This window comes from Vulpes lagopus, chromosome 22, assembly GCF_018345385.1.
Source record: "Vulpes lagopus strain Blue_001 chromosome 22, ASM1834538v1, whole genome shotgun sequence".
Lineage (NCBI taxonomy): Eukaryota > Metazoa > Chordata > Mammalia > Carnivora > Canidae > Vulpes > Vulpes lagopus.
This window is the reverse complement of record NC_054845.1, coordinates 18,375,496-18,401,393: the sequence shown is the minus strand read 5'-3', so window position 1 is coordinate 18,401,393 and position 25,898 is coordinate 18,375,496. Positions and strand designations below refer to the sequence as shown.

At 35.7% G+C, this 25,898-nt stretch overlaps 1 protein-coding gene across 1 annotated transcript in view; it reads right to left on the bottom strand.

Moving 5' to 3' along the window:
* CPS1 (carbamoyl-phosphate synthase 1) overlaps positions 1-25,898 on the bottom strand; it is a 120,944-nt gene that overhangs the window by 78,277 nt on the left and 16,769 nt on the right. The window contains exons 2-13 of the mRNA XM_041737624.1: positions 20,930-21,039; positions 17,457-17,601; positions 16,238-16,327; positions 14,479-14,535; positions 12,268-12,360; positions 9,503-9,592; positions 7,553-7,681; positions 6,883-6,989; positions 5,894-6,032; positions 5,167-5,244; positions 3,232-3,330; positions 1,552-1,647 (exon numbers count right to left, since the gene is read on the bottom strand). Of these exons, the coding sequence (XP_041593558.1) occupies positions 1,552-1,647; positions 3,232-3,330; positions 5,167-5,244; positions 5,894-6,032; positions 6,883-6,989; positions 7,553-7,681; positions 9,503-9,592; positions 12,268-12,360; positions 14,479-14,535; positions 16,238-16,327; positions 17,457-17,601; positions 20,930-21,039 (1,233 nt within the window). The remainder of the gene's footprint in view (positions 1-1,551; positions 1,648-3,231; positions 3,331-5,166; positions 5,245-5,893; positions 6,033-6,882; positions 6,990-7,552; positions 7,682-9,502; positions 9,593-12,267; positions 12,361-14,478; positions 14,536-16,237; positions 16,328-17,456; positions 17,602-20,929; positions 21,040-25,898) is intronic.

Below are 25,898 nucleotides of genomic sequence, written 5' to 3'. Positions count from 1 at the left end.
AATCAAATTATATAGGTAACAATTCCACAAATGACTGTGAAGAATGTCCATATATTTTAAAACTTAGAAATAATTTCCAACTATTCTAATAAATTATTTTTCTAATATAGTTCTGGCTATAATATATGCAGCATCTGATTATTCTTAAATATTTAGTCCATAAATTCATTTCAACTAACTTCCTAATTAATCACAGTACTATAACTAATAATTCCTATTCTTCAGTTAAAATATATAACTTCACCTAATGGAAATGAAGTACATAAAAATACAAGCTGTGAAAATATTAATTCTTTATAAAACTACCAAATAGAATAAAAAAACATGTGCCTCTTAAATGTATTTATAAACTCTGAACACACTTACATTGCATTCTAACCAATCTTAAGCATTGAACATCCTCTAACTATATAAAGAGAAATCAAATCATAATACACTGAAGTAAAGTATTCCTTGAAAGTGTGCACGAAAAATATATGTGCTTGTGTGTGTGCACCTATGCGTGTATAGAGAAGAGTATTAAAAAATAAAAACAAATGGGAAGAAAAGAAACGTAATTGAAAGCTGCTATTCCATTTTTTTTCAACAGACATTTGTCAGGTGAAAATCTATGTATATAGCATAGAAATAAAACAAAAAGAAAAATTCCGGCCAAATGTTTTCCTGCCTTTGTTGTCCTAGTCTCCTGTCTTCTTTGTGTTGCTTTCTCCTAGGCAAGTCTCTGGAGAATGGCTTTGCGCTGCAAAGCCAGAGGCAAGGTCACAGAAGAGCTCACATAAACTGGACAACTGATTAGCACCAAAATGGGGATCATTCAAGGAAATAAGGACAGCAAAGAGAAGCCAAGTTAGCTCTTTAATAGAAATACCTTGTATGTACAATGAAGTTTTTCTAAAGGTTTGTTTTACTATGATACAGGGTTGGGGAGATATTAAGAGACTTTGAAGAAACAGGGTGGGGGGTTGTTCTTTCCCACGTGAGTATCAAATCCTCTTTTCCACGTGAAAACCCACCTAATCGTTCTGGTCAGTCATCCAGCCCAAGTCACAGATGAGAAATTGAGTCCCAGAGGGACAGATAACAACTTCTAAAGCTTGGACAAAAGACATATGTTGCCTTTGCTACCTCAACTGGATCTTTCCATTTTAACCACAGAGATGCCTGAAGCATACTCTAGAACATTTATCTTAGAGCACTAAGGATAGGCAAATCTCCTCTTTCACACAAAAGACAAGTATATTTTACTTGTCTCACTGCCTGCAAAGAAATGAGGAATATCTGTAAACGTGGCTTTCTATGTTTTCAGTATAAATAGGTAGTGACAGATAATTTTGGAGACCACTCTAAAGTTCTTGATTTGCAAATTGCAAAAAAATTTTGCGAAAGTTAAAAGTTCTGCCTGTGATCAAAGTTTCTTTAATATAAGATGTGCAAGAAATAGTTGAGAAAATCAATTATGACTTTGAAAAGAGGTAGTGTCATAAATCTAAATTATAAAATACTAATTAGACTCATTAAAGGAGTATATTAATTCTTACAAAGATCTCTCACCTTCATGGCTTTTACAGCTTGTGATCCTGAGTAATCAAATTCTCCTGCCTGACCAATGGACAGCCCCCCCGATCCTAGGATAAGGACCTTGGAAACCTGTAAGCAATAAGAAAATGACATTGCTCTGATTAGTAAGAGGGGAAAATCAGCAATTTCCAGAAAGGGAAGTCCTAACTACATCGTTTAGATGATTTAAAGTACAACGTTTCAAAAAATACATAATATGTGAGGGAAAAGACTAACAATTTAAAAAGTCTCTAATTTCCAAAGTTCATGAAGTGTTTTTCACCTAAGTAAAAAACTTTGAGAAGAGGTCTACATCTTATTTAAAGATATATAAATATCAAAAAAATTATGTAAATATATATGTGAATACCTACATCTATGTGTGTGTATATATATGATTAGAATCTCCCTAAAATGTAAGTGTATTACATTCAATATTTCATAGTTTTCTTCTGAACAAAGCAAGACTCTGGGCCAAATGAAAACAGAGAAGGCAAGGGACTTGAGTGAACTTTCATATTCACCCTTTCACCTTTATAGTTCGTGCCAGAAATACTTACAGAAAATGAAATAAGAAAAAGCTCATATCTAGGCAACTGAAATTCTACAGGTTGTATGTATGATTCCAAGCAAATAACGATACTGCTTATTTTTTACGCACCAGTGCCAAACCCTTCAGAGAAAAAGGGCCACTGCAAAAGACAAGAACTTGGGAAACTTGGTTTGCCTCAACAAGTATTTATTGGATGCCTACTACATGCAAAGGTATTATCTTTTTTCTCATCATTAACAAAAGAAAAACATCTGAAACCTCAGTTGATATCCTGAGAAAAAGTGCTATATAGTAAGTACATAGCTTCTTTGGCTACCAAGAACCCACAATTTGATTCCATACTGAGTGGGTTGATTACCTCCAATTTTTCCATCTCAGGAAAAAAAAGGCTGCATGGAAATCCTTAAAACTGAGCATCCAACTCAAATTATCATTTCATGTAAACATATAATTCAATTACTTCTATTTGTAAAAAGAGTTGATATATACACACACACACACACACACACACACACACATATATATACTTGAAAATACATATACATTCTTCTGAATTTTATATAATAATGATTTGGTTATATGTGTGGTTTAACTATGAAGGAAATGGATAGAAACCTTATATCAATCTATACATTTACACAAATAAGGACTCAAGTTTGCGCTATAGTACTCCTTATCCATTTGCTCCTTTTAAATAAAATAATATTATTCTATTCATGCTTTTGAATAATAATCTTCTAGCTGAAACAAAAAAGGTTATATTGTTTCTAATGATTCTATAACCTGAACTGTATCTCAAGCATATATAAGGCTATAGTTATTAAGTGATAGAACATATCAAATTCTAAACTAAAAGCTTATTCTTTATTAAATTATTTTGTTACAAATATTCTAGAACAAGCAAACTGCAAAAGATATGATTTTAAATCAAAACATGAAAATCCCAATGAACACCATCAAGAACAGACCAAATAGCTAGATGCTAAAATAATGGGTAATTACAAGATTACCAATCATTTTTATAAACATTATAATGGCTAACATCATTAATTTAAAAAAAATTATCATATGATGGAGAAAATCAAAAATACATAAACCAAAAGAAGCCCACATATACTAACCTCAACTCGAGATGCAACTAGTGCTGGCTTTGGTAGAACCGATGTAATCGTGGTGCCTTTACCTTTCTTTATCAGTGAGAAAAAAGAATCAAATAGGTACTAGAAAAAAAATAGAATCAACTAGTTAGAAAATTCATAAGCTGATAGATAAAATACATATATGCCCAGTTAAATTTGATCTTCAATTAAGTAACAATTTTTTAGGATAAGTATTCATATGCAATGTTTGTTTTTTGTTTTTCTGCCCAAATTGGCAAAACTAAGTATTTACTACTCTAAGAATTATATCAAATAAACATTTCTAATTGTTCACTTCAAATTCTTTCAAAAGAAAGTTTTCAGTAGACAGTGAACATTTCAGATCATGCTTTGTGAGAATGTCAAGTTTTCATTGCCTTAATTATGAGTTATTTTCTTCTAAATGGTTTCTTCTAAATAAAACTCTAGTAATACAAAAGAAATTAAAGCTATACTACTTATGTATCCTAAAGTTAGAAATAACTGGATTTTGAAAATTTCTATCAGCTCTAAAAATATCTCCAAAGCTTATTCTTAAACTTTACCAATGAATTTACTTCTGTTGTTTCACGAGACATGATAAACTTCAACAAAGATATTCATTTTGCAACTATCTGGCAGTCCAAAAAAAGGGATTGAGTGCTACTTCATATTGCATGTCTTAATTTCAGTGTTCCTAATCTGAAGTACCAATATGGGCAAAATATTTTTAAATAAAAAAAATAGTATTCAGCATGCATTAGGCCATAAATGTATGTAACCAAATTTTCTTTTTTTTAAATAATCTTTAAAAGGTTTTATTTATTTATTAGAGAGAGAGAGCAGAGAAACAGAGAGAGAGAGCACTAGGGGGGGGTGAGGTGCAGAGGGAGAGGAAGAGACAGGATCCCCGCTGAGCAGGGAGGTCCATGGGGAGCTCCATCCCGGGACTCTGGGATCATGACCTGAGCCAAAGGCAGACGCTTAACCAGCTGAGCCACCCAGGCACCCCCCAAAATTTTCTTTACGTGTTTCATCATGGGTAAGTACTGCTATACCGATTGGGCTATTAAGAATCATTATTTCCTAAAAATATTTTAAAATGAACAAAACATCTACATCTACAAAGGCAATTCAGGGATGAGGAAGTAGAATTTACAGAAGGAAAATTCTGATTCTCCTCATTTTGCCCAGGTGTCTTCTCTGGGGGTATCCTCTGACAGAGAAGAACTATAGTTCTTAGTACTGGAGGCCGTACGGTGTGAGAGAAGAAGCCACACTCGACTTTCCAGACATTTCTGTGTTGCCACAAGCTCTTGTTTGAAAGGAGGATCTTGAGCTCTGAACCAAAAGCTCACACAAGAAATACAAATATTTAAATTAAAAACAAAACTCCTCTAAGCATTCCTTATGGTTCTTTTCTTAAGCCATCTGACTCACATACACGTGTGTGCATCCCCTCTCCCCTCCCGCACACCCCTGCCCTTCTTCCTTCTCCTGCTGCTGTTTATTCTCCCTTCCTGGCTACACAACCAGTTGCCATAGGGATTTTTGTGAAGTCACAGATGGGGGATTAAAATTTCATTTCAGTTATGAGAACAAGAGAGCAAGAGGGAATTCATTTGCATAGTACAACAATTGTAAATTTCAGAACTAAATATATTAGACTGATAACGATTTAAATAAAAATAGCATTGCATCAGGTTTCTTAAGGGCTTTTCCACTTTAAATTTTAAAAAAGACAGAAACTTCCTCCATGATATTCATGGGGAAATTTTAATGCAATATACATGTGTTATCAAAGCACTCCTCTTGAAATATGTTCTGTACCCAAGATCGTCTGGGGTGATTATTTTTGTTTCTCAAGTTTCTGCATAAATACATTTCTGATTTAAAAAAAAAAAATAAGAGTATAATAGGCCTCATTTTGTGACATACCTCAGTGTCTGTTGGGCCTGGGCTGACTTCTGGGTGGAACTGTACACCAAAGAAGGGTTTGCTCTCATGCATAATCCCCTAGAGGAATAGGAAATAGAAAGAAATTCCTTCTGTAACAATGAATGTCAACCAGGGCTATGTATTATTCAGTGGACAATAAAGTTCAAATAGAAAAAAAAACCTGAGTTAAATGCTTATGGACATTCTAACAGCTGACAGTCATAATAAAAATAGGCCAACAAAGACTCAACAAATGTGGTCCCCTTAATAAAACAACTCATTTGGTCTTTAGCCTTTGAGCCCCCCTCCTCCTGCCCCAGGCTCTTTTCAAAATAAACTCAAATCCTCTTCTTATCTCCAATGCCTAAATTACTTCTCCAAGGGTCTTCTCAAAGGCTACTTCAGAGCCAAGTGAGTCTCAGAGACCAACATAGACTAGGCCCAAACAGACCTCCACCACTAGAATGAATGTGTTAAGATGATCACTGATTAACCACTCAAAGAGTGGATCTTAATGAGCCAACTGATGAGAGAATAAGACAGAAATGACTTTTTAAAAACCAGTGGACTATGGGAAATAACCTATAAAAAGAGTTCTTACACACACACACACACACACACACACACACCCCAAAAAAGTCCACATAAACAAGATGTCTATACAGCAGAGTATGAAAAGCCCTGCATTACCCATTGCCAACTGAACAGGTTTATTGAGAGCACTTACCTCATTGGTTTGATCATTGACATTCACAAAAAGTGGTTTCCAGCCAGCAGGAAGGGTGTTGTCCAGGGCATAGCCATGATTCTGAGCAGTAATGAAAGCCTGTCTATTTGTGATATTCAAAACTGGCTGATTCTGCCCTCTGGAGAGAAAAGGAGAAAAAGAATAGGAAACAGAAAAAGTGAAGAAAAGAATATAAATGCATTCATTGTAAAATAGTGAATGAGGAAAACCTATTAAAATATGAAAATTTCAATTGCTTAGTGGAAATTATTCTGTGAGAAAAGCCATAGACTGTTAATGCCAATAATTTTAGCAACAGAAATCAATTCAGGAAGCTTTACTGTGTGTTAAATACCAGGTCAACTTCTACCATCAATAAAAAGGAGAACTGTGCTCAGAACAAATAGTTAAGAGTTGCTCACTGGCTTAACAGACAAATACAAGTAATTTATGTTAAGGGAGATATGTAATTTTAAAGCCAGAGAAGAGTTTTTGGTAAATAATAAAGAGACAACTACTCTGTCCTGAATCATTTTGAATTCCACTTTCTGTGGAGGGTAGGCCATGGCGGAGGGCACCATGTTGAATAAATTGGCATTTATGTGGGGTAAGGAAGTAAAATGGAGAGGATCTGAAGACTTCCCGGTGGTTAAGTCACACTAGTCTTACAATGTTATCAGTGCTCTGATACCAAGTTTGGAAACAAGAACAGTTTCCCTTGGAATATCATTTGATTGAACATAATAATCTCAATTTATGCCAAGGAAGGAAAATAAACTACAGCAATGTCATTGTTAGAGAAGGCTGCCTTTCAAAAATGCAATAGAAGTGGTATCAGGTAACCAAACAACTGTGAACTATGTAATAATATGGTTATCTGTTTTTTCTGAAGAAAATGGCATGTAAGTTCTCTAGGGCTTTTGTGTTAATTACCATTAGTAGTATTTCAGAGCTAGTTTGACCTGTAAAAAGACATATAACAGTCTTACCTGTTGGCCATGGACATCTTGTAGGTTTTGGCACCAGCAGCCAGTCCTGTTATTAAATTTCCTGTACTGATTCCAAACAATGGCTCCTTGCGATCACTCTCCAAAATCTAAATCAGGGAAAATTTTTATTAACCAGAAGTACAGTTCCAAAAAAAATGCTGCCTCTAAAGGAATAAAAATGAAGCATCTCTTTTTTTCTTAATTAACAAGGTAAAGAGAAGAGTCATTGAATAAAAAGTTAGACTATAAATAAGAATACGACTGACAAATGTGTAGCAGTAGAATTTGAAAAATGTACCTCATATTCAAACTAAACAAAACTTAATATTTATCCTCAGAAACTTGAAGGTGTTATAGGTCCCAAGATCATGGTGAGAAACATGAACTGTCATTTTACAATTGTACAGAAGGCATATATGGAGATGGACTCTAGCTCTCTTAACTCAAGGACACAATCTCAGTTACTTTGCCTGAATAAAGGTTATTTTTCCTCTGGTGCTCTCTCCTCACTGGTTCCTCTCATATAATAGCTGACACTGCCCCAGAGGTCACAGATAGGAGCACTAAAGAACATCTGAATACCTAAAATGTATTACCACCTTTTCAGCAGCATGGAGCAGACTTCCTCTACCTCACACACAGATACACACTACCCCCAGGTTTACTGCACCTTTTTGACATTCTGGATTAGTGGTTGAGCAAGAGCAGGGTTTCCGGGTCCTCCGGCAATTAAAAGCCCATCATACTCCATCTTGGTGAAATCATGATTCCAGGGAACTAAATGCACTTCAGCTCCTCGCTGGAAAAGAGAGGCAAAAATGATCAATTTAATAATATTTTTCTTTGCCAAAGGGTAATTTTGCCTAGACTATCTCTTGACTAACCTCTCCCTAAGGTGGAGGGAAGAATAGTACATGATTCAAACAGAGAATGCTGAGGAAAATGTCTTTGGTGGCTCACTGTGTTTTGTGTGATGTATACAAAGCCAATGGTCAATAGAAAGTGGAGAAAAAAATACCACTAAACTTTTGATCCTGAGAAAATAGATAACACATTTTCCCTACTTCAAGAGGTTTCGGAGCCTAAAGATTTCCTGACTGGGAACCCAGGAATATAGGTTATTTTCACTACCTGTGGTAGAGAGAGTGACCAAAAAAAAAAAAAAAAAAGATAAATCTATTTTCTGCAAATTTTTAGTTGGTCCACCTCCCACCTTTTTTAGTTTTGCTTTTTAAAAAATCTGACCAAATTTCATCAGCCTTCTTTCCTAGGGTTTCCTCATATTACTTGTAGTATTTATACCTCTGAGAGAATAATTAGAACTTTTGTATATAGAAGTCAGTAGGAAGATATCTTTGATGGTTTCCCTGGAAGCATTTCCTAAGACAAGGATTTGAGGGAAAGAAGTATATTTGGAAGGGTTTCTAAGAAGTACCAACAGAAAGTGACACTGTGAAGCACCCCATGAAGTGTGCGTTACCAAGCCCTGTGGACAACTAGAGCTTCAGTCCACTGGGGAGCTCTGAGAGCCGGTGTTGACTATCCACCCTCAAGATAGCTCAGTCATGGGACAAAGAAGTTCGGATATCTACACGCTGACCTTCTCTAGTCATTGGGTTGGAATTGCTCTGGGACCATTAATTGTGTGGTATTTCCTACTTCCCAACAGGCTCCAACCATCTAAAGAGAGGCTGCAGGCAATGAAGTAGAGACGTTTCAAGTGGTGGTTGGGCAAAATGCCTTATAATGGTAAAATGAGAAGGAGATATATATAGGCCATTGAGAGCATCTGCTACTGAAGAGTCCATGCAAATTTTAGTTAATAAAATTGACCAGAATATGAAATCATGATTTGGATATTGGTGATATTCTCAAACAAAGCAAAGGTGATTTGAAGGATTCCTCTACACTCACACTATGTTGGTGTTATGCAAATGTCTGTGTGTGTGTGTGTGTGTGTGCATGTTGTGTATGCATGAGTGTTTGAGACCGAGGGAGAGAGACAAACACAGTCTTTGACCTCTGAGACAGCATCAGCAGAAACAGAGAGACACAGATAGAGAGGGAGAGATGGAGAGGTGGGAGGAGGAAAAATCGTAACAAAACAATATTCAAGAAAAAATTATAATAATGGTGACACCCTCCTGAAGGATTTTTAAGGTTTGACTTTAATTGGTTGTCTAAAAGTTTATATCAATCCACATGAAAATTTGTACTGTATCAGGCCATGATCCCTGTAAACAGCTGGCACATAATAAACAGAGTCCAGTAGAGGAATTCTCCAACTGACTGGTCATCTCTAAACCCAAAGAAAGTCAACATGGCATATCTCAGAATGTCAGTCAATATGTGGTAAGAATAGCCATCATTCTTCTCTGTGTTTGTGGCCTTTAAAGATTTTTTTAAAAAAATATATAGTCTACATCTCTAATTTTAACAGGGATACATGTGTTATTTTGTAGATCAAAGACAACTAGAGAGCAGATCCCCCGACATTCCAAGGGAACACACAAATCTTCTCTGAAACAGGGAAAGGAGATCAGTTTAACATGAAAGATCAATATTACGAATCCTCAAAAAATTACAAATCCTCACCTTTCAGACGGAACAGATTACTTACCTTTACTAGTAGTCGAATTACATTGTTTTTAATCCCACAGTCTACAGCTACCACCTTCGTGGGGTTTCCTTTGCCATACACCTTGACATCCTGCCATTTGAACAAGCAGACAGTGAGAGGGAAGTACCAGCCAGGAGCAACACACCAATATCATAAACACATCTGAGGATGCTTTGCACTTCTATTGGCAACAGATTGATTGCTAACTACTAGGGAGTGACTGGCTGTTAACAATCAATTTATAAGGCACAGCGAGTGCCACAAACTGTATCTTTTTTTTTTTTATGAGGGAAATGATACTTTGCTGTTTTATACAAAATGTTGATTACAGTAATAACAATGATCCCTAAGAAATTAGTTGCTTCCATAGTTAACAATAATCTCTCCCATGTTTTACCTCATTAACAACCAGTGGCAATGGAATTTTCAAGTATTATTGCCTGATTCAGCGCTAGACAGATGTGGTAATAGATACATCATGCTTTAAATACCACTTGATCCTCAACTTGCAATAAAGTTTGGATGGGCCAGAGCTGTTGCGCATTAGGCTTATGCAGTGGAGCTCATGGATAAAATCAGTATGAGAGGCAGAGGATTGCTAAACTAGTGTAGACCACTGGTCTCTTTAGGTTATGCAATCATTTACATTTAAATGGTAGACTTCATAAAAAGATCCCTGAGCATATCATAATCATTACCTACATCTTAAGCACTGCTTGGAGCTAGATCCATTTTCACAGGCATTTACCCAAGAAGCAGTTCCCCAAAGTCATAAAAGGAGAAATAATAGAAATGGAGAGAAAGCCTAAAGGGCTGGGTGCCCACACTGACTATGGCTTTGAGAGTTACCTAGTATATCCTGTATTTAGGATGATTTCAATGTTTCCAAAAGGTTTTAGAGGAAAGTTGCAACCTGGATATTTGAAAGAGATTTTACTTTAACTGAAATGTCTACCCGCCACTTTCCGCAAACTCTATAGAATGGGAAATCATAATCCTTAAATTGCACTTGAAATACATCTATTTATCTATCTATCTATCTATCATCTATCTATCCATAAAATTTGTCACATTTTTCCCCTGTTAACTATTCTAGAGAAAAAAAATGTCCCATTCCTTCCATGATCTGGGGAAATTATTGCTGAGCTGATCCATAAGTGCTACAGATCAGCTCTCTCATCAAATAATCTGAAAAAGTATAGATTTATTTTTAACCTTAGGCTTCTACTACAAAAGAAAGCAATATTACCATCTAGTTGTAGCTACATCAAATTGCAATTACAAGACAGTGAATTAAGTTATCAACCATATCCAAACAAAACTCAGAGAAGAAATATAATCTGATACAAACACTCATTTTATCACAGCTACAGTGAAATTATTTAATTGCACTAGCATTAAGAAACAGAGTCAGTTTTCACCATTGCAATCGCTCTCTTGATTTGATATAGACAAAAATACAGAGAGGCTCCTTGTTGCTGGTCCCCACACAAAGTACATTATATACTCCCCATACAGAATGGCAAGTTTTAAGCAAGACCCCACGGACGCATGAATATATGAATGTGCATTATGAGTCTTGAAGAGAGGAATGTATTATGCACTGTTTTTAACCTTATGACTACAGAATTTATTTTAAGGTGAATTTCTCTAGGTCAGTGTTCCTCACATGTGGAAAAGGCCACAGTAGATCTCCAAGGTAGTTTTCAATTCTAAAAGGAAAAATCACCCTTTTTCATGCTGTGTCTTCAACTAAATCACTTTACAGGGGAATGTATAGAAACAAAAACAAAGAAAGTTTCATGCCATTTGAATGGACATATTTTAGAATTAAAAACAAGGGAATATTGCATATGACATATTCAGGTTCTAAATATATAAACAATTACATGTCTAATTTAAAATTCACTGTCTTGGGGCGCCAGGTGGCTCAGCGGTTTGGTGGCTGCCTTTGGCCCAGGGTGTGATCCTGGAGTCCCAGAATGGAGTCCCACATCAGGCTCCCTGCATGGAGCCTGCTTCTCCCTCTACCTGTGTCTCTGCCTCTCTCTGTGTCTCTCGTGAATAAATAAATAAAATCTTTTTAAAAATTTTAAAAAAAATAAATAAAATTCACTGTCTTTAGCAACTCCTATTTCTTATGCTTCACCATCCTGTGAATGCATGTTTGTGCCCAACGTCAGCATCAAGGTTAGGACTGATCCTCAGGGACCCATAATCATGGTCCCCCTTTCCATGTAAATAGGCATAGGAATGGGAATATCAGATAATATCAATGTATGTTTTCACTGAGGCTGACATGCTATTAATTAGGTGATTTTTCAGTCTCTTAATAACATTTTCTTAAGGAAAGGCCCTGGTGCACCAAAGTTCTCACAGCACGAATTCTTCATAAGATGCTGTTCTCTAGAGTCATTCTGAATGATGCTACATTGCAGCAAGTAAAAGTTACTAACTTTAAATGCACTGATTTGGGGCAGCCCGGATGGCTTATGTCGGGCTCCCTGCATGCAGCCTGCTTCTGTCTCTGCCTCTCTCTCTCTCTCTCTCTCTCTATCTCTCTCTCTGTCATAAATAAAAAAATAAATAAAATCTTTAAACAAATTAAAAAAATAAATGCATCGATTTGTAATATATATTTTAGCAGCTATGAGATCCTCGCCCCCTCAACGTGGGTGCTTCAGGAAGATGACCTCAGCCTACGTGAAGATTTTGATATTCTAAGAAATAAAAATACAAAAAAAAAATGAAGAGAAATCTCTCACCTTGGTTGAAACCTCAGCAATCAAATTCTGCTTATTTGGATCCACAAAATCCACCGACTGACCTTCAAATTCAATCTTCCCAAGCATGGTACCCTATCAAAAACAAAATTAGACAGTTAAAAAGGGAGCCATAGTTAAGGTAGTGACAGGATCCATCCACGGGGATTGAAATGGCTTCTCCAAGATCTAAATGTCTCTATAACTACTCATAAACCTCAGCAGAAGTCTCTCATCTTCCCAACCAGGAAAGACGAAGCAATTTGCACAATATGTTTCGAGAAACACCCTGGGAAGTACAATTTATTTATTTATTTGTTTGTTTGTTTATTTATTTATTTATTTATTTTTAGGGTGGAAACTGGCACCTAGAGTAAGCAAATTCAAAAGGCATCAGAATTCAGGTGTCCGACTGAGTTCCAGGCTGGTGCAAATTAGAGCATTTAGGGTACCTCTTCCCTCTGTGCATGTGCCCTAAAGATAGTTCACTGGGGACATGGATGAGACAATCTATTGAGAAGAAAATAAGAAATCTAAAAGTTGTAGAAATTTGAAAAGAAGGAGAATTAAGTAAATTAGGGTAGTAAAATTCATTTACAAAGTGATGTGAAAATGCTCTATAAGTCACAACCTTTGAGAAGTGGAGTTGAAAATATTTGCTGCTTTGAATATGTTCAATGCCCTGTTGTCCCTAAGGCCCTGAATTTTAAAGAATGTTTAGACCTCTGTGAGGTTTTCACAAATTAGCCTTGCTAGCCTGAACACAGCAAATGTTTTATTATTAGATATGTCATAAGAGTTACTTATTTGCTAGTAGGCCTAGCTTTATCTATTTAACAAAAATAGCATATTGCATTTAGTAACCAAGACTTTACCAGGTGGGGTTGGGGAAAGTCAAGATAATTCATTGATTTGCCGTGGTCCAAGGAAATCACTGCATTGAAGGGAAGAGAAAGAAGCCTTTATTTCCTTCTGAAATGTATCCCTTAAGGAAAGGAGCAGTCACCTGGGAATGAGTAAGGGTGGAAAATACCAGCATGTCATTCTCTTTGGTATCTCAGGAAAATTATGGAGGAGGAAGTAAAATCATAGGTGGAGTGGAAGGACTGTGTAAGCTCTCAATGTCTTCCTTCCAGTCATGGGTGTGTGGCTGTGCCTTCTTCAAAAAGCTGTTTTCAGAAAGTTCTTCTTTCTCTTTACGGAGATCCTATGTGTCAATGTGCATTCTAATAAGGAGTCTACAATAGATTTTCTTGAAGAGTCTATTTCACTTTGAAATAGTATTATTTCTTTTTTTCCTTTTTTTATGTAATAAAATTCAATGGAAAACTTTAGTGGTATTTGGGGAATTAAGTTAGCATTAGTGAGGTAATTTTCTTTCTGGTCTGGGATATGAAGGTTTTGTGTAGGGAAAAAAATAGTGCCCTCCTTTTCCAACTAGAAGAAGCAAGCAGATGATGATGACATATTCTCAAAAGGAGGGGTCAGATGGTTCAGCAATCAGATATGCAAGCAAAAAATAAAATTACCTTTTATCATCTCGGTCATTGGTACAGTCTTACGAAAGACTATATAACTGAAGTAACGTTTGCAGGGCTCATTGGACACACCCATGAAATATAACTCATTAATTTTACAGATTACTCTTCCAAGACTAAACAAATAACAGCACCAATGCTGCACACTTCCTTGTTTGCCTTTTTCAGCAGGTCACTATTAAATTGAGGCAAAATCGTTATGCACCTGGTTACCTTCTCCACTGGTCTCACTAACCCTGTCACTTGAGCAGAATTATAAAGGCCTCGACTCACTGGGACAGTGAACACACAGTGGGCGCTAAATAACCTGCTGCCAAGTGAATTAATCTCGAGTCCATTTGGCAACAAGCATCCCAATCAAGTATTCAGTCTTGAAAATACATCAGAAATAGTAAAACAAGATGACAGAGGCCCAAATGACAGAAATTGGTCCAATTTTTTCTCTCATATCATTGGATTCCTCAAGCACTGAGAAAAAATAGAAAATATATTATATTTTTTAATTTATAAAGAGCGAGCATCATAAATATACTATATACGATATATATCAGGAATATATATATAGATCGATATCCATATCTATCTATCTATCTATCTATCTATCTATCTATCTATCTATCTATCTATGTAGAGAGAGAGAGAAAAACATAGAATTGGCTAAAGATGATGATCATACCTTATCCCGAATTATTTTAGTCAGCATTCTTGTATCCACTCCATAAATTGCAGGGACCTATAAGAAAAAAAATTTGTAGTGACAGTGAAATTGGAGGAAATTAGATCCAGCATATTGTTTTCAAGTTATAAACTTAGCATCATCTATCTTCTTGAGCAGTAAATAATTTCCCTGCTCCTTCTTTTCTCTGACCCAGGGTGACTGTGTTGTCAGAACACGGTAAATTGCTGTTCCAGTTGGGAACAGGACTCTTAATACCCAGGCCCTTCCTCAGAATAAAAAATGAGAAATTCGGAACATCAATCTTCTGCTACAGTGTTGTTTCTTTTTACAACAGGATGTTAAATAGGTAATGTTACATATTTATATATATTATAATATATAATTATATATTAAATGTATTTATATATATAAATAATGGAATTTGTGAACTTCATAAGCAATGAAATATAAATAATATGCAAATCCACATTTTAAGCCAAATGTTCTGGCTACCTATGAGACACTCAACTCATTTTTCTGAAGGTGCTTATTAAGTAGTCAGGTTGTAATGAGATTTGGCCATCCTATTAGGAAATCAGGCAATACCACCATGTTTTCTTTTCTTTGAGTGGTTGGATAGAGACAAATGTGGTAAAATAAAAGGGCAATGAGTTAGGAAGCAGCAAAACAGGTTCTAATGTTTTTGCTTCCCATTTATTTGAGTGATGTTTGAGCAACGTGTTCTTCCTCACTGTACACAGAAAGAGGTGAACTAGTTACTTAGACCCTCTTCTACTCTATGTGTCTGTGATCATGAAAGAAGTTTCAAAGCACATTTTAAAAACAAACTAACAAGTCATGGATTAAGTTTATACTCAAACCATTGGTTCTGACACAGAGCAGCTGTAATATCAGTTGCCTGATGACACAAAGGAAACATTAAGCAGAGGGTCTCCTAAATGACCGTTACAAAAATTAGCTGTCTCAGGAATGGAGGTGAATTCAGATAATGGTTGAGAATGAAAGAGCAATGATTCAGAGGATGATATAGATGCCTTCTTCTCCCTCTTTAAGATTTAGAAAGAATGAAACCCAGGAAGCCAACATCAAGATTTCTTGATTTGTCAGAAAGGAGGCAACATTTAGGTAGATGTTCATTGTGTGGCAGAGCTTCTCAGAATAATACTCTATCAGTTATAGATCCCACAGTAATTCAACAAAAAACAGCTATAGCAACACTGGAGATGAAGCCAAAAATATATCAGGTCTCTTAACTTTAAGTACATCTGATATTGAAACCAGGAGAATCCTCTTATTTGATTAGAAAATAATACTTAAACTAAGGAAAGTATAAGACAAGGTTTTATAACCCTTTTCAATTACTACTTCAAATAAGATTATATCAAATTATATGTCATAGAGTCGTAATGTTTGAGCAGAAAGAAATAGCAATCTATTTATCCCATAAGAGTTAAAGATTTAGGAAGTATGGTATGATTACACACGATCTGCACAAAATCACACAGATAGTTAACGGTAAAGCCGATACTAGAACCCATGACGCAAGTTGTTATGTCGCAATCCTGGATATAAGGGGATGGGAAAATTAAGTGGCTCAAGAAAATAAGAGATTCTAAAACATTCTCTAGGTCCTTTGCCCAAAAAGAAATGCTACCAAGCCTGTGTGAGTGCCACGTAGTGGATTAAACCAAAAACACATGGCCCTTGGTGTTTAGAAGAGAATTAGTTCAGACAGGTCAGCCTGCATATTTCTCACCTTTTCTTCCTGTAGCCACTGCCCGAGACTCTTGGTAGCCAGCCAGTGGTGGTAGTCATCACTATAATTCAGCACCAGCAAACCTGCAACCTGGAAAGACAGGGAATTGTTTTGAAGGGGTGACCACAAAATACTATCCAACTCTTGTGACTTGTCTTACGAGTCTGTTTGCAATTTTTTAAAAAACGTTTATTATATCCACAGATACAAGGCTTAAAATTATGGAGACATGAAAAAAAATGATCAACATTCTTCTCTTAAAATACATCATTATTAAATAAATAAGTAAATAAATAAATACATAAATAAATAAATAAAATACATCATTATTACCTTAATTACCACGTCGAGGAATAGTCTACCCCATTTGCCAAATTCTATGACTAAACTAGGCTCCCATCTCAGCACCTTGGTACTTTTTCTCCGTGGCATTTAACAATAATCTAATTAATAATTACTTTAATGTACATGAAGAATAAATAATTTTTCATCTTCATTTAAAGGAGACTGAGATATATGGGGAAAATGGTGAGAAATAGAATTAAGCTAAATGATCAGTCCAAGCCATTCAAAAATAGAGTGGGGAAAAAAAAAAGAAAAAGAAAAATAGAGTGATGAATTTGGAGTATACATTTTTTTATTGTTTCTATGGTCCACATTCCTAATATTATCCAAATTTATTTTGATTAGGAAATCTTAATGTGTTTACTTTTAGACTGGCACATAGCTATCTTTTATTCATCCCCTAAGTAGGATAAGATTAAAAGGCAAATAGTTGATACAGAGTTGATTACCAAAGACCTTTTAAAACATAATTCATCACCATTTCTTGTAGCATAGTTGTCATTTAGACTTATAGCAACATCTTTCCAAATTAGCCAAGTTTCATCCAAGGCATTAAGAACAAATGCAAAGTGCCATGAAAAATGAGATTCAAAATAATATCATGTTAAAAATTATTCTCGTATACATAAGGTTGAGAACACAAGTTTAATGGTTTGTACTACAGTATTGAGGAGAAACTTTGACCACCTTAAATTCTTAAAAATAAATCAACTACCCCCCCAACTGAGACTTTTTATTAATTTTTTAAAGTAGGCTTCATTCCCAACGTGGGGTTCAAACTCACAACCCTGAGATCAAGAGTCTCATGCTCTAGCAACTGAACCAGCTAAGTGCCCTGAATTGAGACTTTTTAAATAGTCATCACTGGCACTACCTTAATTCCATCAGACTCCAAATATTTGCTAAGTCCCAGTTCATCCAGTGCAGTAGTGTCAGGGGCTCCACCATTCCCAATAATGGGATTGGCCATGGTGAGAATCTGTCCCTTGTAGGCAGGGTCAGTAAGAGCTTCCGGGTACCTGAGTAAAGATGCCAAAAAATTAAGAACAAAAAAATGTATGTAAGTACAAAACTACAATCCACATACGTACTCTTAATTATTGAACTCTTGACAATCAGAGAACATGAGATTAAAATCCTATAAGGATGCCTCTAGATTTTACAAATCTAAAGAAATGTTATGGTAGAGTGTGAAAAGCTATCCCATCATACGACTGGTATGAAGAGACAAACTGATTTTTTGAAAAAGCTTTTTCATTTGAGTATAGTTGACACACAATGTTACCCGCCTTCCCTCTGGCAACCATCAGTTTGTTCTCTGTATCTGTGGGTCTGATTCTGCTTTTAAGATAAACTGACTCATAAGTACTCAGTACTAAGGCACATAATTTTCATTCTCTCTACTGCTTCAACTCTTTAATTCCTTAAAAATTTCCTTCATGGGTCTTCACTTTGAAAAAAACTGTTCTATTTAAAGTTTGAAGGTATCCTGAAGTTTCTCCTTACCTACCAGACATGAATCCAAACTGATATTTACTATTAAGGGCTGCCAGTTTCACCAAAATATTAATTGTTAAAAATGTTTAAGTTACTTTTTTAAAATGTCTTTTAGGAAACTGAAGAGTATCCTGATTACATCTCTGGTAAGTCACTGGCATCACCAGTGACTTCATGGGTATCTATGTTTATTAAAATTCATTGAACATTTAAAAGGACTGAGTTCAGGGATCCCTGGGTGGCGCAGCGGTTTAGCGCCTGCCTTTGACCCAGGGCGCGATCCTGGAGACCCGGGATGGAATCCCACATGGGGCTCCCGGTGCATGGAGCCTGCTTCTCCCTCAGCCTATGTCTCTGCCTCTCTCTCTCTCTCTCTCTGTGACTATCATAAAAAAAAAAGGACTGAGTTCATCTCTGGGCTAGAATTACCCAATAACCTAAAGGTTGTAGGTTTTTATTTTAAAGTCTGGAAAAGGGGAAAAACAAGAATACATATATTCTAGGAAAGAATTGCTCAATATACTTGATTGTTAAAATAGATTTAGAAAGAGGTATATAGGTTTGAGAATGATTATCAACTTAGAAAAAAAATCAATCCCACAAGAATTGACCTGAAGCACTTCTGACTTCTAAATCAAAAGATTCCAAATAACTATTTAAAGTACTAATGTGGCATTGGGGAGGAATGCATTAGGTCTTTATTTTAAAGTTAAAGACACATATAGTCTCAATTTTATGATATATATATATATATATATGTATATATATATGCATGTATATCACTCTTATTCTTAATATTAAGAAACATTATTCCAGTAAATACCAGCAGTTATCTGTAGCTGTTCTCTGGGCTGAATACAATGCAAATGCGGTTCCCCCCACCCCTGTACTCACTCACTGCCCCCCTCACTTTTTCACTTTCTGCAGAAAGAGTTAAACCAAATTTTTCTTGTGGATTAGTACTACTGAAAACGAATTCAGGTGCTGAGGGGGACAGAATCAACAACCTTGAAACCAATAAAGTTCAACTCAGGCAGTAGTCACCATAAATTCTTCAACCCCATCCAGACAAACTCCTCCCAGAACTACCTTTGTCAACAAAACACTTAGTCTTTCAGCTCAGCAACCCCTGAGGTGACTAGAGTGCTGTAATATTTATCCACACCTCCATCAGCTAATTTCTCAGATGCCTCTCACCTGTCAGGAACTGATAATTTTTTAACCAAGGCTTACACACAATATAAATGCATTTCTTGAAGATGAAAAACAAAATAACCCCTTTAATTATCAACCACCTTGCTGAGTGAGCCACACAATGAATGAAAGCAACAATTCTCAATGGAAAATAGGGTCTGTGGACTAATCTTATTAATGGATGCCTTTTCTACTTCAAAAACATCTTTAATTAATTTAATTTTACTTCCCTTTCTTCTTTCTCTCCATAAAAGAACCGGTCGTTCCCTTTAAACATATGCTTACAATACTCTCTCTGGTAAATGAATAAATACTGCTTGTCCTAGAGAACTGCAGTGTTAGAAGCAAATTAATCCATCAGGTCCTGTTTGACTTTTGTGATGTGACAAGATTTATTACCCATAATCTATCACAGGGAAGAAAACTCTAGTGCCCTCCATCATTCTGATCTATATTAAACAGTTGTTTGTTGGCAGGTATATTAACACAGCTAGTAATTAGTGCTGTCGAAAAGCTTAAATAATTGCCTGGTGAAGCAAAACTTTGCAAACAGCCTTCATACGCTGTAATTTAATGTTCTCACCAGTGGAACTTTTTTAAAACCCACCTAATATTCTTCATTTCAAACAGAGAGTCGAGAGTTTATGGAAGAATGTGTGTTAATAATATAATGGAAGTTTGGTCAGTCGATAACTTGGATATCAGTTAACCCAATGTCTCCTTGTCTTTATAAGGTTAACTGAATTTTCCTAAAGGATTTCTCAAATACTCCAAGGAAGTTTAGTCCATTGAATCTCTAAAGGAAACCTCTTGAAATCACCCAGCCAAATTTTTTAAAGGACTCAGCTTGTTTGTTTTTTTAATCTCAGCTACAAATTGCTATCTAATACAGCTCCTTCATTTTTAGATGTGGAAACTAGGATTCAGAAAGTTTAAGTGATTTTTCTCAATATTGCAGAATCTATTGTCATTGAAAGTTGATCAGAACTTTAGTCTTCTGGTTCCCAATGAACAGACATTTGTTGGTTGATTAGAACAGCTGTGTGATTTCTGTGGCAGCTCTTATCTTTGTTGCCACACATCTATTAGCAAATCTTAAACACTGAGTTGAGTCTCAATTGATAAATTTTGAAAATATTAGATCTCTGAACCTGTAAGACAATAAATGTATCTGTTATTTCACCTTTCTTACTATAGTGCGAAATTACACAGAATACCTAAGAACTTTCTTAGCTCCTTATAGTAGTTCATAGTAGACGGGTAAGGTGGATTTTTAACTGTGTTAAAGGAATGGCAGCAGTGTGCTACCCATCCTTTTCCTTGCTCTGGTTTTTACCTGACTCAGATCTATACCTTCCCTCGCAGAAGCCATTTAGTAATCTCATATAACCTGTGTCCTTGGACTCGAGGTTTCTAGGATTAATTTTATTCTTTATTTTCAGGGGAATACCAGTGTTTGTGTTCTTTCATTTTACCGCAGCAGGGAAGAGTTTGTGTGTATGCTGGAATGGACCACATGCAAGCACAGAGCAACGTCAGGAGAATATGTAGTCTTATTATGATGTGATGATTTCAACTTCCCACTGTGAGTCAGGTCATCTAGTTATTCCTCTACACAGAGGAAGAGTAAAACCTTGGAGCACGAGCATTACTCACCCTGCCAGGCCCGTGTTAAAAACCACTTCACCAGCAACAGAGGATGGATGGCCGAAGGAGTAACCTTTCATCTTAGTTCCATCTTCCAGGACAATGTGTGCTGTCTGCGCCTAAAGAAACAGATCCATGAATCTTAGCTGAATACAAAACATGAGGCACAACTAGTTGAGAAATATCCAAAGATATGATACCCACACTTTTTAAATAAATGTACACCATAGTTGATGAAACCATACTGCCTCTATTTGGAGTTGCTCCCCTGTTCCTTGTCACTTTTCTTCAAACGTATGGCTCTAGTCACTGGCAGCTGTTTTGTTTTGCTTGAAAAAAGAACTGAAGCATGTTGATACACTGTCTATTCTAAGTCTACTTGTAGAATTATTGACAATCCAGAAATACTTCTCTTGAGCTGAAATGTTAAGTCTATCTTTTTCCCCTTACTATTCCAGAGCGTGGCCCGCGTCTTGCTTTAAGGGAAGTTCATGAGTTTGCAAAAACATTGTGTATTGTACCATAGAGCTCATCATCACTCTGAGGTTTAGAGCTAGAAGGAATCTTAAAGATTATCCATCACATTGTGTCCCGGAGACCTGGTGTAGAGAGGCAGCCCATGGGACAACTCCATCACACAAGAGGTCTCCAGAACACAACGTGATGGATAATCTTTAAGATTCCTTCTAGCTTAAACCTCAAAGAGATGGTGAGCTCTATGGTCATAGAGGAGCCAAAACTTTGTCCCTCTATTAATACTGATACAAAAGGAAGCACTAGGAAACATCTAAAAAGAGATCACATTATATTTTTTTAGTAGAGTTAATGGTATCTATGTCTGGTTCTCTCTTTAGAGTATAAGGCATTCTGAATTTGATTACTTCACCATACTAATCTTTGAACCAGCCTCTGAAAAATCCATGACTAAGAAGAGGGGCAATGAGAGAAACTTATCTTAGAAGCAGACATCAGCTGCTCTTCAAAAATACTCTAAATTCTACTGTTGAAACAAATTAGGTCAAATCTCAATATCCATAAAATTCAGGGAAGGGAGAAATTTGTTAAGCCACATTCTGAGAGGCAAAATGTAGACTCTGTAAGAAACTACAGGGCAAAATAAGTGGAATATGGTTTTACAAAAATATAAAGAAAAATATTTCTGCAAGAATTGAGGAAATTTGGTTAATTTTTGGTGTAATTTTTTTAAGATTGAAGATGGCACTGTGCTTATATTTAAGAGTCCCTTTTTAAAAAAAAGATATACGGCAAAGTTTTTAAGAATAAAATAATATGATATATGAGATTTCCTTTAAAATATTCAAGGGCTAGGGCAAATGTATAGACATATAAATAAATTTGGCCATGAGCTGAAATTGTTGAAGTAAGGGAGATCAGGGTGCTGTTCTCTCGCTGTTCTCTCTGAGAAGATTAAGTGCATCCATTAAAGAGAAACAGGAATTCTCTACTTTCTTTCCCTTACAGTTTTAGGACCAGACTCATAGTGTCTAATCCTTTTGTACCCTACCATCCACCCCCACTTCCACCACACACACACACACACACACACACACACACACACGTTGGCATACAGCAGAAGCTCAGTAAGTGATTTCTAGACCTTTGTTACTACTCTCTTTTAGTTTAGCAACAGGCAGTCAGCTTTTCTAGTGTTAAAATGGGAAAACCTGACTATTTTTCTCTAGTAGTCTTCTCCATAGAAATACAATGCCTTTTTTTAGGTATAAAGTACACAAATCTCTTGGCATTCGAACGATTGCTCTTTAATGTATAAAGCAGTGTTTGATCATCTTTAAACCAATATACTCTATGCCTAAATATTGTTTATAGTAGGTATGCACACACATGAACTTATATTTACATGCAAAATAATTTAGTATATCCTATTAAAATTGATATGTTGAAGATACTCCTCTCAACAGGAGAATTCATTTTTTTTAAATCAGAGGCACAATGCATGGATCTATTTCTGAGAAAGATTGGACAAAGTGCTATACTGCACTTCTCATATATGTTTCGGTGTGTGAGTGCATATGTGTGTGGCCATAGGCAGAGTGACCCGAAGGAATTTTGTTGGCTTATTAAATAATCTTTAAGATAAAGTTTCACTTTATGTATCACTTTGGAACTAGGGTTCAAGATCTCAAGCTTGATATTTTATCTTTGAATAATTATGGTTTATCTTCTCAGCAACTTTTTTTTTGAATTTAAGAAACAAAACATATAAACATAGGGGAAGGGAAGAAAAAATAAAATAAGATGAAAACAGAGGGAAGCAAACTATAAGAGACTCTAAACTATAGGGAACAAACTGAGAGTTGCTAGAGGAGAGATGAATAAGGGATGGGGTAATTGGGTGATGGGCATGGAGGAGGGCACATGATGGAATTAGCACTGGGAGTTGTATGCAACTGATGAATCAGTAAATTCTACCCCTGAAACTAATACTACACTCTATATTAACTAAATTGAATTTAAATTTTTTTAAAAGCTTTGGAATTACTCAGCATAAAGAAAAATAAGTAATTAATGTAATTTGAGTGGTGGCAAGGCTTCTACACAAGTTCTGAATTCTGCTTCTGTATACAGGAAATCAACTGTGCATGTCACTTCTTCTAATAGCATGATTTTCTTATTTTGCATTTTATTTTAACTTGCCAACTATTGTTTATTTACAATTCAAGACTGATGACTTGACTTATTACAATTCAAGACTTATTACAACTCAAGGTTGTTGATTTTGGAAAGTAAGAATAATAATGTTCAGTGTACTGCTAAAGATTATAAGCTAATCAAATGTCTATGGTGATGGTTCTCGGTAGGGGAATTTTTAATGGGAAAATTCCTTAGGTATCTCTGACATGTTTCACTAGGTGAAACTCTTTGGTCCAGTAATGAAAATTCACTGTCAAAAAGTATTTTCTACTAAAAGGACTATTTCCTGTTCTTGAGGAATTCATGTGTAACCTACATGTTTCACAAAATGGAAGGAGGGAAGAAAATATTTTCCTAAATAATATGTAACTTTGATAGAACTTAAAAATAACTGCAGTTAGTTGGCAAAATGGGCATGAACTACAAATGCAACTGTTCTCTATACACCAGTTTATCTCTCCTAGTCTAAGCCATACTTGCCTAAAATGTCATCTACTTCTTTATCTTTTTTTTTCCTTTTCTCATTTAAGAATTGCAAATTGATCTCTGGGTTAGACACCATCTAATTATTTTAAAGAAAGGTAAAAATTAACATAAGCAAATCCAATTCTTATTAGCTTGTTCCTACAATTCTACTTGCCATTTTTCTTTCTCTCTCCATGGGACTAGATTTCTACTTTGCTTTCAGCCTTTTAAAGATATATTTGAGGAGACATTTACTGTTGCCTGAAATAGTCCTGAGATTGTGTTCAATATGTCTTTTTGATCCTTTAATTTTATTTTTTGTTCTTTTTGGCAGCTTTTATAGATCTTCCAATGCTCTTTCCCACTACACATTATATTGTTACAAGGCTTCTGTTTATTGCCTATAGTACCCTTTATATTCCACTTAACTACATGGGCCTCTGATGAGTTTAAAATGATGAGTGCCAATTGACTTATCTATGAATTGATAGAGGAACTCTGAACAAAGAGCTATTATTTGGAATCCCCTCTGCTAGCTAATAGTTCCCCAAATGCTATTTCATTCCAATGAGTCCAAAAGAAATCACCTAGTTACTATTGTAAGATATTTCAGTAGCCTCATCCTAGTAGAAAGAGGTCCATAGCCTTAGGAATTAGATTGTAACATTAAGTGATAATTTAAGTGCCTACTGCCAGAGCACTTTAATACTTCAAATGCGGAAAGTACAAAGGAAACCTTAATGAAGAGAAGCCTATACACCTCTACGATGTCAGGGAAAGTAACCAAAGGATACATAAATATGAATTCTACTAAGTAAATGACCTTAGTAGACATGGTCATGACATGGCCCCTATGTGATTAATAAAAATTTATATGCCAATAAGACTGCTTAGACATTCAGGTAAAAAAAAATCACTGGGCACCTACAATGTGCCAAGTCCCATGCTAGGCTCTGGAGATACATGGACAAGTGTCCCTAGGCCCTCCATTTAGCAAAAGACCTAGATATCTGCATGAATGATAAAAAGAAGAAATCTCAAGAAGAATATCACTGAACGACCTGGGGATAACAAAGACAAAATTTCCTTGGCTTTGGGAGATGTGTCTTTAATAAAAGAATTCACCCTTTCTTTTCCATCCATGCTTTAAGTAATACAAATTAAAATTTTACAAAAGAAATTCATGTCAGATTATGAGTTTAAAGTCCAAAATTTAAAGACTCTTTCAGGGGGTGTCTGGGTGGCTCAGTCAGTTAAGTTTTGGTTTCAGTTCAGGTCATGATCTCATGAGATCAAGCCCCGTGTTGGGCTTTGTGCTCTGCAGAGCCTGCTGGAGATTCTCTCTCCCTCTCCCTAAAATAAAAGGGTTAGGGTTAGGGTTAGGGTTAGGGTTAGGGTTAAATAAAATCTTAAAAATAAATCTTAAAAATAAAAAAGACTCCTTCACATCTACTCAAATGTCATCCATTTTCTTGGCGAGAACTACCTTGACCCTCCTATTTAAAATAATTATATGCGCCCCAGTGCTCTATCTGCTAATATCTTCCCCAGTCCTTTATCTGCTTAGTCCACTCTTCCTTTATAGCAGTCATTGCCTCCTAATATATCATCCACTGCCTTATTTTTCAAACTTCAGGTGGGCTTAGTATTAGGTCGGCTTCCTTTGCTGGTGTACCTCCAGGGCCAACATCAGTGCCTGGCACAGAGTAGACAATTGTTCAATTCTTGTTGCAGGATTAAATATTCACTGAGTATTAATCTGAAGAAAATAACATAAGAATATACTGGAAATCATTACTATTTTAATAATTATTATTCAACTTTTAGTTTGTTCAAGATA